Source organism: Trachypithecus francoisi, unplaced genomic scaffold, assembly GCF_009764315.1.
Source record: "Trachypithecus francoisi isolate TF-2019V2 unplaced genomic scaffold, Tfra_2.0 Lachesis_group13, whole genome shotgun sequence".
Lineage (NCBI taxonomy): Eukaryota > Metazoa > Chordata > Mammalia > Primates > Cercopithecidae > Trachypithecus > Trachypithecus francoisi.
Window position 1 is genome coordinate 34,559,588 of NW_022681458.1, and position 13,041 is coordinate 34,572,628.

General features: G+C 39.5%; 1 protein-coding gene across 4 annotated transcripts in view; it reads right to left on the reverse strand.

Annotated features, from left to right (window-relative positions):
- Positions 1-3,953: 3,953 nt before the first annotated feature.
- Positions 3,954-13,041, reverse strand: part of ADAM23 (ADAM metallopeptidase domain 23) — a 191,095-nt gene continuing 182,007 nt past the window's right edge. For all 4 annotated transcript variants that reach the window (XM_033230556.1, XM_033230554.1, XM_033230557.1 and 1 more), the window contains one exon: positions 3,954-7,482. In XM_033230556.1, coding sequence (XP_033086447.1) covers positions 7,434-7,482 — 49 coding nt within the window. In that variant the 3' untranslated portion in view covers positions 3,954-7,433. The remainder of the gene's footprint in view (positions 7,483-13,041) is intronic.

The following is a 13,041-nucleotide window of genomic DNA, read 5'->3' on the forward strand; positions in this document are numbered from 1 at the left end:
TCAGGACAAGTTGTATGGTCTCCAACTCAGCTCAGCCTCCCTCAGCCCTCTCGTCTCCTCCATTGCCCTGTTTGGCTCATTTTAGTAACTGACTGGCTCCTGTAGACTTTAGCATTTATGACCTTTGGTTTGTAGCCACTTCACCTATATAGGAAAAGCAGTTTAAAGCTACTGCATACAATCCATTTGCTATCTCTACAGGAGTTACAATGGCTCTACAAGGTTGTGTCTGTTGCTGGAAAAGAGGCCTCCCTGATGTCATTTATAATCCAAGTTACCTTCTTCTGTTCTTACTCTGAGTTCTGGGCCTAAAGAAGCAAGAACCTCTGCTGCAACCTCATTTACCTCCTGAAGGCTGGAAGCTATTTAAAGCTCCAAAGAGATCTGAAGAACTCTTCATATACTCTTGATCATTCAGATTTTGTTTTGTTTTGCCTTGTTTTTGTAGGACCAATTGATTTACTGGGCGAATTTGGCTTTCAATGATCATCACAGTCAGACAAATGTTCTCCTAAGGGTGGACTCCATAGGGCCACAAGTACAGTCCTTACAATTATACCAGGATACGTGTGTGCACAAGCAATCAACTGCCAAAGGAGCATCAGCAGGAAATCTGTTTCCACGTGAAGAAGAATCAAGGCATTTCATTTCTCTCCAGAAGTCACATACATGGCCAAAAACTTGTACTAGTCAGGGAGCCAGACCTGTGGATGGGCTTCTGAAAAGATTGAGGAATGATAACTTTCTCTCCAAAGTTTAGCAGATAGCCGAATGTTAATTTTGGTTCACCAGAAGCTCAACTACACTTAGAAAATGTTGACCCCTCTCAAACAAATATACAAGAAAAAAACAAACAACCCCATCAAAAAGTGGGGAAAGGATATGAACAGACATTTCTCAAAAGAAGACATCCATACAGCCAACAGACACATGAAAAAATGCTCGTCATCACTCGCCATCAGAGAAATGCAAATCAAAACCACAATGAGATACCATCTCACACCAGTTAGAATGGCAATCATTAAGAAGTCAGGAAACAATAGATGTTGGAGAGGATGTGGAGAAATAGGAACACTTTTACACTGTTGGTGGGATTGTAAACTAGTTCAACCATTATGGAAAACAGTATGGCGATTCCTCAAGGATCTAGAACTAGATGTACCATATGACGCAGCCATCCCACTACTGGGTATATACCCAAAGGATTATAAATTACTCTACTACAAAGACAAATGCACACGTATGTTTATTGCGGCACTATTCACAATAGCAAAGACTTGGAATCAACCCAAATGTCCATCTGTGACAGACTGGATTAAGAAAATGTGGCACATATACACCATGGAATACTATGCAGCCATCAAAAAGGATGAGTTTGCGTCCTTTGTAGGGACATGGATGCAGCTGGAAACCATCATTCTTAGCAAACTATCACAAGAAGAGAAAACCAAACACCGCATGTTCTCACTCATAGGTGGGAACTGAACAATGAGATCACTTGGACTTGGGAAGGGGAACATCACACACTGGGGCCTATCAGGGGGAGGGGGGAGGAGGGAGGGATTGCATTGGGGAGTTATACATGATATAAACGTTATGCACATGTACCCTAGAACTTAAAGTATAATAAAAAAAAAAAAAAAGAAAACGTTGACCCCTAATTAGTGGAAGGATACACTAAGTGATGCTTTAAAACCTTTTATTGTTCTTCTTACCCACCCCTTCACTCCAGACTGAGATTAGCTAGGAATTTTTATGCTAAGAAAATATTAGAGGCTCACAGGCCAGGTCAAGAAGCCCTCTTGGTCATTACTGACAGCCTCAAGCACTTAAGACTGATCCATCATGAGCACATCAGTGGAAAACTGTCTAAAAATGTAAGGTTTTAACAGAGATCATAATCTTCACACAAACAAAAGACACTCAGAGATCTGGTGAGGACAATTCTGAGCATTACGCATTGTTGTGCTTGCAAGGCGTTTATGAATGGACTGCTCTAGTCCCACCACCAAAATGAGCAAGCCCTGGTTAAATCTCACTCACAATAAGGGATCACAGTACTAGGCCCAAGTGCACAGGCACAGCTTCTTGCTCAACTGCCACCTCTTCTGTGAAACTCTACTTGACCCCAAGATCAGGGACAAAGCCTTGCTCTTCTCTTCTTCTGAAGCACCTTATACTTATGTTTATTATGGCACTTGCCACATCGTATTGCACGTTGCATCTGGCTCACAAGATTGAGCTCATCATGTGTCCTTAGAGCCTGACTACTGTAGGATTCTTATAGATCAAGAGTTTGTAGAAAGATAGGAAGGAAAGAAAGGAGAGAACTGAGGTGGGAGGAAACTGAGGCTGAACGGATGGGACATTTAGCTCTACTTACCCAAGGGTCTGGGCGCCTCCTCCTGGGTCTTGCACTTGTTGCTTCCTGTGCCTTGAGTATGTTTCCCATTTTATTAGACTGGTGAATTCTTGTCATGTTTCAATATAGTTCAAAACTCACTTCTTTTAGAAAGGCTTCTGCATCCCTCGCCCATCACTGCTCTGCTTTTTACTCCCAGCACAAGAGTAGCTTAGTTTACTCATCACCTTGGGTCTAGAAAAAATTTTTTTAAACATGTCTCTTCCTGCTAAATTGTGAGCAACTTTAAGCCAAGAATTTTCTTTTGTTCCTTCAGTTCCTAGGAGTTCCTGGCATAGCATAGAGACATAATAAATATGCTCAATGAATAAATTAGTGAGTGGAACTCCCTAACCTTTGCACATTAAACTAAAGGGCACCTATTTTAAATTTTAAAAGTTACTTGGGAATTCCAGCATAAGCATATGGATTATCTATTTATTCACATCAAATTTTAACTCTAGGTTTGCTGCTCTATTATCTAGGGAGTTTCTGGGTCACCTTTCTCAACCAGTTACCAAGGAAGCATGGAGTAGAACTCATTTCAACGTCATCCTCAAACACAGAATGACTTAAAGGAAAACACACACAAAAACAAATCATTTAAAGTCAAACATAAACAACACTCAAATACTCTAGTAAGTTTTCTAATTTTAAGTATAATATTCATGCTATTTTAAAGTGTTTCTATATTTATTACATGAAATGACATAGAAACAAATGAATTATGGGTAACGGATGTAACATTTAAATAAGATTGTTGGGCCTTGAGTACAAGAGGTTCCTCTAGGGGGCCTTTAAGGCAACTACAAGAGGATGAGTCAATGAGGCTACAAAAAGAAACAGGTTTGAGATCATGAGAGGTGGGCAGGAATTTATGTTGTGTTATTAAGTTTGAGCCTTAACTTACAGGAAATGAAAAGCCCTGCAATGCTTTCATCAAAGGAGTGATATGGTCAGATTAGCAACTGTGTGTCAGTGCTGTAGATATATGTGAGATATATGTGTCTGTTAAGGCCAAATCAAGGCATGGCAATGGGATGGAGAGGAGACATATCGAAGACATTCTTGAAGAAGGGATATAATTTGGTGACCAATTCCATGGGAGCTGTGAAGAAATGCCTTCCTTAGAATGTTTTTTATAGTACAATTTATATAACCAGATTTCATTCTACTTTCTTTGTTGCTTGATCATACATTTGGTACCACCAGGTTCAAAGTGTGGATGTTATTACTAGCTATCCATTCTTAAAACTCAGAAGGGAGACACTAAAAAAAAAAAACAACCTATAATCGATCCTAAGGCAGGTTTTTTCTGATTTATAAGAAGCAAAAGAGTTCAATGAATCCACTGAAACTGAATCCTAATCAGGCATATATTTATCATTAATCAGAGATTTTATTTTGTGCCATTGACTGCTTAAATTTTCAGTGAGCCTTTGGATCCATGTTAAAACTCTGATGATATCAGGCACACAGCCATTTAATCAGCAATGTAAGACGACACAGAAAAGGGGTTTAAAAGAACTGATTAAAGTATAAAGCTACAACATTCTATGTTAATGAAACTTTTAATACACATTTGACTTAAAGATGCATACAATGACTACTGAATCTCTATTCATAGGCAGCCAACAAGATATGAATGAGTTTATTAATTTCAAACAAAACTTCAGGTAGTGCAGTTAAAAAAATTACAAAGCACTTAAAAATGGAAATTAACAATGGAAGCAACAATGACTATAAAACATGATGGGATAACTTTAAAGAAAGGATTCAAGTATTGTTTGTAAAGTTCTTCAGACACTAGTCTTTGAAAAGTTTGTGCATTTCCCATCATTGCATAGTAAAAAAACAAAAACCACACACACCACTTGGTAAAACTCCACAGCTCTATGTGATTCATGTTTCATAACATGCACTTATGTGTACTGCTCAGTTATCTAGTAGGAGTAGCTCTAATGGGCTCATGCACTATCCCAGATGAGCAATGAAGTTAGCGCATGTCTCCTCATCCAGGTGTCATTAATTAACGCAGCAAAAGTAGAGCAGGTGAAATGGGAACTTGATCATCACTTAACACTAACTCTTGTTGGGTAACATTAAACAGTGATACACTTGTGCTTTGAGCTCAAATTAATAAAAAGGAATCTCCACACCACAAAAATTAGCAAATGAATGGCATGTGCAAAAGAAAATACAGCAGAGTTTGAAACTACATAACCTAATATCATCAAAAATAATTATAATCCATTTTTACAATTGATATGGTTGCATTATCTTTCATATTCATACACACATAGCTTAAAGCTTGTGTATTTTACATATACACAAATAATTTAACATTGGAGCATAGGTTCGATTACCTATGAAACTGCCAGTGTAACAAAAAGTTACACTGACATTTGCCATATGTACATAATATTTGGGGACCACTGTGGTCTGATTTAAAACATAACATCGCACATTTACAATGTTGTTTGTGAAATGCTTAAAAGTTAACAATAGAGATTTAAATTGTTTTGTAACCACCACGATTTTATTTCTGTTAAGTCACCATGGTGCCTCTGGAATCTCAGTGAAATGTGTATGGCGTACTTCGCAGCAGCTTAGTATCTACTAGAGAGTAGGAACCAGCAACAAGGAAACACTAAGCAATGCAGCAACAGGAAAAGATACCAAGTAATCTGAGTTTCCTCCAAGCTTCCTCCGAACTGAAAGAGCCATTGCCACTAACTAGAGGGATGCTACCTGTGTCATCCGCTGAGAGGCCTTGTAGATAGCCCTGTTATTACAATATAAATGTACAGCTAGTCCTAGAGAAAGCCCGCCTACCTGTGTAGCACCTATTACTCAGAAAGCAACAACATGGTAAGATGTTTGGTGATGGTCTATTGTAGAAAACAGAAATTAAAGTTTCTGCTCTTATGACTGTGGTACTTCCCCAATGATAAGACACCTCGGGGGAAAAAAATCCACTGTGTTAAGCAGTGCATTCCAACTTTCCAAAATCAAAGTTGTAAGACTGATAACATGAATCTTGCTGAAAAGGGACCAAGAGCTAAATCTAGCAATGGATTTGGTGTCATAAAGAAGTGACGAGTAAAACTGTATGTCCTTTTCCTTAAAAAAAAAAAAAAGGGCATTAGAGAAGTAGGGGTTCTTTGGGACAATCTTTACTAAAGCCCATCTATAGATGGATGCTCACTGAAGTGATCACGTACAGGTTTGTACATTAAAACAAAGCTGGGACCAAATTTCTTTAGCTTATTTATTTAACATGTGACAGAAGCTATCTTGACCATATTTAGAAGAAAAAAATCAGTAAAAGTGAAGGAAACTCAGAGGGACTTGGAAAGCCCAGATTACATCTGCAAATCTGGCTGGAGGGAGAAGAAGAATGTGGATTTGTATATAGTAGAATCCCATTATAATCCAGTGCAACGGTCCACTGATCAGTAAAATGCCAGAGGTCAAACAAGGTTTCCTGAAAGCACGGCACAGCATAAAAGCCTATTTTAACAATGTGGATACAAAGGTAACTGCTCCTTCTATATATATTCCCATTACCACTTTTCCAATAGGGTTCTATCATATATATTTTGAGGCAGGAAAATAAGCATGGATGAAATATTGACGCTAACAAATACAAATAAAATGGAAAGTTTAATTTTTTCCAAGCTTTTAACATTTAAATTTTTTTTTTATTTAAGGCTTTAAGTTTATCCTCCTTTCACATTAAAGACAGGGAAAGAAAATTGTCAAAACCGAAAACCAAAATAATGAGCTTGGCACTTCTGTGATTAATTTGAAAGGGTATCTACTTTCTTACATTATATACATAGGTTTATAATGACATCAAAAAATTTTTGAGACTTAGTACATATATTTCCATTTACATAATTTTGTGTCTTTGATATGGGTTATTTTGTTGTTTGTGTCCCCCCCCCTTTTGTTTATTTTTGGTTTAATGCACACCAACTTTAAACTGCACTTGTTTTGTGCCCAAACTCCCTGCATCTGTGGCTACATCTGTCTTTTTAAGCAAGCCCAAGAGTCATTGTATAACATGTTATAAGAGAAGGACAGAGACAGAGAAAGAGAGACAAGAAACAAAAAAGATGGGGAGCAAAAAATAAACTCAAGTTTACAGAGACCCTTTACAAGGAAAATATCTCAATACAGACAAGTGGAAATGATGTGTCAAAATCTCTTATTTCCATATTTACATTTATAAAAGAACTATACAATAGCATCATTGTTCAAATTCCAGCTCCCATTTCCAAAGGATGCTCAGTCCAGGAGAAAACACAATGGGGAAAGTGAATCAACAAGAGCAAGGTCCGTGGAGTTCTGCCCTGGTCTGGTCTCCAGTGGGGAGTGGGGATTATAGAGGGTGGGAGGTAGGGGGTAAGTAGTGGGGCTCCGAGAGGATGGGGTGTGGGGACGTGTTTAAGTGAAGAGGCCCAGGCAGCTTCTGTGTGTTCATCTGTCATCTTCACCTTAGGAATTCTGTTGCAGGTTTTGCTGAGAATTGGCTTGCTAGCTTGTTGTATATATGCCATGCAGTTTTTACCCTTTCAAAAATTAGATCTTCATGCCACTGGAGTTTGTCATCGGCAGTAAAGAAAAAAAATCATGCCAAATCACTTAGAAGATATTAAGTGCCAGCAGGCTGAGGGAAAAAAATCATTTACTATGTTTTTTAATGATTCTTTTATTGCACTTAATTTTTGTGTGTGTGTTGTTCCTTCGTCCGTTAGGGGAAAAAAAGATTCTGGAACAGTTCTTTTTATAGCATGGTCTTTTGCCCCCTCCCCCTTTATTGACAGGTGGTGAAAGGGGTTCTTTGAGATTATTTCCAAAAGAGACAGTTTTCTTTTACCCCATCCTTGTCACCCCAACTCCAGCTCCGTAGTCATTACCACCCAAAGGTTTTGTTTGCAAACTTAATAGTTTCGGCAACACTGCTGCGAGTATGTCATACCCAGAATCCAACAGTGCAAGGTGGTGTCCATCCAGCGCAGCTGATTCAGATGGGGCCTTGCTGAGTAGGATCAAACCTTCTCTTCTTGACATTTCTTCCAGAGTGCGTCAAAAGAAGATGCAAGCAGAGGGGGAAAATCCACAATATTAATCAGATGATGATGAGAGAATGGTGATGATGACAATAATGCTAGTTCCAGAGCAAAGTAATTAACTCACACGGAGGCAGTCTCCAGAATAACTTGAAATTGAAAGATAGAATAGCTAACGTTTTTGAATGTCTTCACAACATACCCCCTAGAGTATGTCCTTTGGTGAAGACCAAAAGAAACTTTGAGTTGTTCATTTTAAATCACAGGAAGACTCTGCGGCCCAATTTGTCTCTTCTTTCAGAAATAATCACACTGCTAATTCATTAGGTGAAAATTATTACATGGAGGCCTCTTCCGTGAAGGGGCCTATTGGGAGAACTAAGAAAAATGGAAAGTCTTGTAGCTACTTCCCTTCAGGCTTATACCAGTTCTACAGCAGTGGACTGGCCTTTGCCAAAGTGGCAAAAAAGCCTTGCTCTATTCAGTTATCTTGCTGCCTTGGGTGTGTGAGCTCTTACCCTACTACAGAATAAGCATTTTTCATATCTAGAAAGTTGGAAAACAGAGTGCACAGTAAGATAGTGCACTCAAAGGAGAGTGGACACAGGTTCAGGTTAGTTAAGCAAATGCAGAATTTAGCTTAGTTGAAAATCGGCAAGTTAAAATGCTTTGCTCACAGTGTCCAGTCTCCTAAAAAGTGGCTCCTATGTTTAAAGAGAAAAGAAAGAACCAGCAAGACACTACAAGGCAACAATAAAAGTTGGTTGCAACCTCCCCATGGTCTGGCTTTATGTGGGGCATCAAGCAAGGGGCTCATGCATTTAGTCTGCATACTGGGCGGGCGCAACGCTGCTGCCACCGAGGCATCATGCAAAACTGGAGACTGAGGAGTCCCCAGAGCCCTCATTCCCCTGCTCACTGACTCAGGGCCAGCTTGGATACCCTTACAGGCCCTAAGTATCAAAGCCATTGCAATATATTCCTCCTCCCCAACAAGTAATTCAAAATAAAAACAAAACCAAAGCTCAAAATAAGTATAAAGGCATCCTGCAAAGTTCTTATTTTTCCCAAGATGGTCACTTTGATGCTTCTCTTTTGAAATATCAACATAAAAGTCTTTAAAGAAAACTTGTCTTTTCTTTTTAAAAGTTTACATTAAAACATCTTCATGAGTGACCTAAGTGTGTGACTCATTGGCCTAGCAGGCAACCATTGCAGCAAACACTATCTGCAACGATGCTGTTTATTTTTCTTCATCATTCCCACCCAGCCCTCTTTTAAGTCAACATTCTTGAAAGCGGGCGCTGGTGATGCTGCCCAAGAAACCAGTGTGAGACCAAAAGGCAAGTATCCCATAATGTATCCTCCACCAAGTTAGTTTGCTGCAGAGCACAGGGTCTCCATCTGCCACCTATGTTCATATCCCCGGAAGGTAGAGGTTTAAGGAGCCATAGTCTGTGAGTCAGGGAGGAAAAACTGAGACTGCTTGACCTTGTGAAGTGACCCTGAAGGACAAGAGGCTGCAATCTTGTAAGCTATGTATTGTTAGAACTCAAGATAAATGTTAAAGTTTCCTCAGTAAATCCAAATGTAGAGGAAAGGGCAAACCAAACTAGCACTGTGCATGTAAATGACTATATTGCCCACATCTAAATTCCTTTACTCAAATTCGGGAATGACCCATAAGTAGCCATGTCCAAGGTCATAACAGCAATGCAGTCCACTTTTAAACAGAGATAGGACATTTCCATTTCACCCTGGCACACAGACAACCGCTGGTGTCCAAAAGCTTGTGCTCTTTTTAAAAGTTGGTTTTTGAAGCTCAGGTTGCACCTTTTTACAGAAATATGGCTCTATAGGATCACTGGGTTCCCAGGTCAGACTGAGAGGCCGAGCCATCCCGTAGAACTGTATCTTTCTGGATGAAAATGGACTCTGAACACCAGTGGGGTATTCCAGGACCTTAGCTCTTCCACTGATGTCCCAGCAGGGGGAAGGTGAGCTCCTTTACAAGGGAAGCTACCCCACGATGAGGACAGAGATGAACACTCCGGAGGCAAGTGGGCTGTGAAGGTGCCTCACGCATCAATTGTAAAACCACCATGGCCGCTCTATGTTGAGAACGGTCTGTATTTTCTCTATGAAAAAAATATTCTTTCAGTTCAATTTTAATGTGAAAGTGCAACTACTGTGGGCAGGTCCTTGCTATCTTTCTTCTATAACGGTTTCTTCTGAATACCCTCTGCTCACTGGGATTCTGAAGGTAATTAACTTTCTCATAACCTGTAAGGTATTTCTGGATCATTATAAAACACCAGCATAATCCATAAAGCTTACATTGTCACAGCTTTCATCAATTTTTACTACTTCTGAAATAATCTGGACTTTTGTCTACAATATACATTATACACATAAACATCTACACAAAATTAAAGCAAGACTCTTTGCGTAACAATAACCATCTCAAAGCTGTAAAGCCTTTAGATCTTCTTTCAAGGGCATATATTTATCCACGGTTAGCACATTCTTATCATTCTATGCTGAGTCACCCCCTGATGAAGTGCCCCCAGCCCAACCCCTCCTAGGCCACCATACACTGAGCTCACTTCCCTGGGGTGCTGGGGCAGGGAAATGCACCGATCTTCCTGGCCAGCCTGGCACCATGAAAGAGAAAGTGCCTAACCCAGGAGTCCCAGGCATTAAGGGAATTAGGCTTCTCATTTTGGACAGGGATATAATCATGGAATTCAAAAAAGCAGCAGTCTGGCTATCCTCCTCATGGAAAGACTAGCCAAATTTAATTCCATTTCCTAATCCTATAAAAATCAAAAGGCCCCCACAAAAAATGGTGTTTACTCTTTTGAGAAAATATAATTAGCAATATTAAGTTCCTTTCAAATTTTATCTGACTTGAATTCAGATAACTTTTTTTTTTTTTTGAGACAGAGTTTTCGCTCTTGTCGCCCAGGCTGGAGTGCAATGGTGAGGTCTCAGCTCACTGCAACCTCCATCTCCCGGGTTCAAGGGATTCTGTCTCAGTCTCCCGAGTAGCTGGGATTACAAGTGTGCACCACCATGCCCGGTTAATTTTTGTATTTTAAGTAGAGATGGGGTTTCACCATGTTGGCCAGGCTGGTCTTGAACTCCTGTCATCAGGCGATCTGTCCAACTCGGCCTCCCTAAGTGCTGGGATTACAGGCATGAGCCACCATGCCTGGCCTCAGATAACTCTTAACTTTGCTGGTAATAGTCTAGATATACCTCTCTAAATTTCATTTTGTGTGAGAACATAAATTGCCTTTTCTTTAACATGTCCAATAAAATGGAACACAGGCCAGACAGAATCTCTTAAATCCAGAGTTAGGCTCAGCAAGAACTTTTAACACAAATAACTTCTCAGAGAGAAGGAACCACGTATGATAATTACACAGAACTAACACTTTAATGTAAGGAGTAGCTATGCCAGGCCAGTACGGCCACTGTTGAAATCCACTTTGCCACTGAATCCCATGGACAGGGCAAGTAGTGGGAGAGTAAGATGTGGTGATGGGGTTCCACAGACTGAGGTGTTACAGTATCATTGGAAGAGCTCCGTGTTCATCCTGTAGTCCTTTTGATTTCAATTTTCAACAAACCATGTCACTACTACCTTCATTTCTTTTCCCACCTTCACCTAGAATTTCTCTTTTCCTACTACCATCATCTACTAATGCGTGTGTAAATGACTTTGCTTACATCTAAAACCCTACATTCAAATTTAGGGAATATCAGATAAATAGCAATGTCTAAGGCGCTGAAGGCAATCCTGTTCACTTTTAAATGGAGATATAAAATTCTCGTTTCATACACTTTCCACCTTTCCTAAGCTTTAGGGAAGACGCTACTAAAATGGTCCAGCTTTTTCTAATGTCCAGTAAAAACAACAGCTCTAACAGTCGAATCAAGCAGTATTATTATTCATGCTGGGTAGGTATCATGAGTCTCCATGAGTCAACTCGGACAGAGGTTTGCAATCCTCTTCACCACAGCTCATAACTTTATTCTGTGTGTGTGGGTGATGGGGAAGAACAGGAACATGGGGTGAATGAAAATAAATGCAGATATAGAAGTAGAGCAAATTGGTGTGCCACATGCCTATGTTCGTTTTTCACAGGATTTCATAGGGAAAATCCTAAGACCCTCAATACCTGGGACTCTACAGACTAATCATACCCTTAGTAACCTCATACTTTTGGAGTATGAAATTAAGCAAAGTTAGCCGGGCGCAGTGGCTTACGCCTATAATGCCAACACTTTGGGAGGCCGAGGCGGGCAGATCACCTGAGGTCGGGAGTTCCAGATCTGCCTGGCCAACATGGAGAAACCCCATCTCTACTAAAAATACAAAATTAGCTGGGTGTGGTGGCGCATGCCTGTAATCCCAGCTGCTCAGGAGGGTGAGGCAGGAGAATTGCCTGAACCCGGGAGGCAGAGGTTGTGGTGAACCGAGGTCACACCACTGCACTCCAGCCTGGGCAATAAAAGTGAAACTCCGCCTCAAAAAAAGAAAAGAAAAGAAATTAAGCAAAGTTACTACCCATAATATTACACAATATTTTTTAAAAATCAGAATATTTTTTAAAAATCTACCAAATAAAGCATTTAAAAATTCTTCAGGAAATCCACAACCTTGCTTGTGGAAATCTTGCTTGCATTAACCAAAGCTCTCTGACTCAACTACTCTACTAAAAGGAAGTATGTAATTTAAATCTGTATTCTTTTCAGATTATAATAATCTTGATACATCTTTAACATCACTTCACACACATAAATGTGCACACATTCACACATGCACACATTTTCATGCTTTTTTACCAGCTATTTCAGAGGAAACAGTGGTTTAAGGAAAGAACTTTAAAGAATGGCAGACAAGGTCATGGCTTAGAGCATAGCTGTATTTCTCATTTATACTTTATACTTAGGCAGGTCACGTATAGTATGATACTTCTACATCTAAACTACTCACTAGTACACCTATAGAAATGTGACATTAGGAAAACTTAGTATTTTCCCTGAGCAGTTACTATATTTTCCTTTAATCAAAAAGTTGACATGTCCTCAAGTTGTTCAGGTTACCTTACCAACTTTTCTTCTAGAAATAAAAACCTGATATCAGAAGGGATTCCCAATAGCAATATTTAGAACAATCTTTTGTACAAACTATTTTCAACTTCTGATTCTAAAGGAATCTCTTATTAAACATTTACATTGAGCTCAAAGACTTTCAGTTCAAACAGCAAATAATTATACTTATGAATTATCTCCAGACTAGTAATCTCCAGAACTGTCCAAGTGGTGGGAAAATCTAAACATTATCATTCAGCACCAAAAGCCTTTTATTACAAGGTAGAAGTGTTATTTAAAGCTGAACACAAACCACATAGCTACTACTAAAATCTAAAGCAAATTAAGATCCTCACGTAGCAACCAATAGTCACCCAGGAGTAGCACATTCTCCAAATTTAAACTCCTAAAGTTACATGTTCTGGAATTATTCTTCATCGTTTTCTTTGCTTCAGGGCA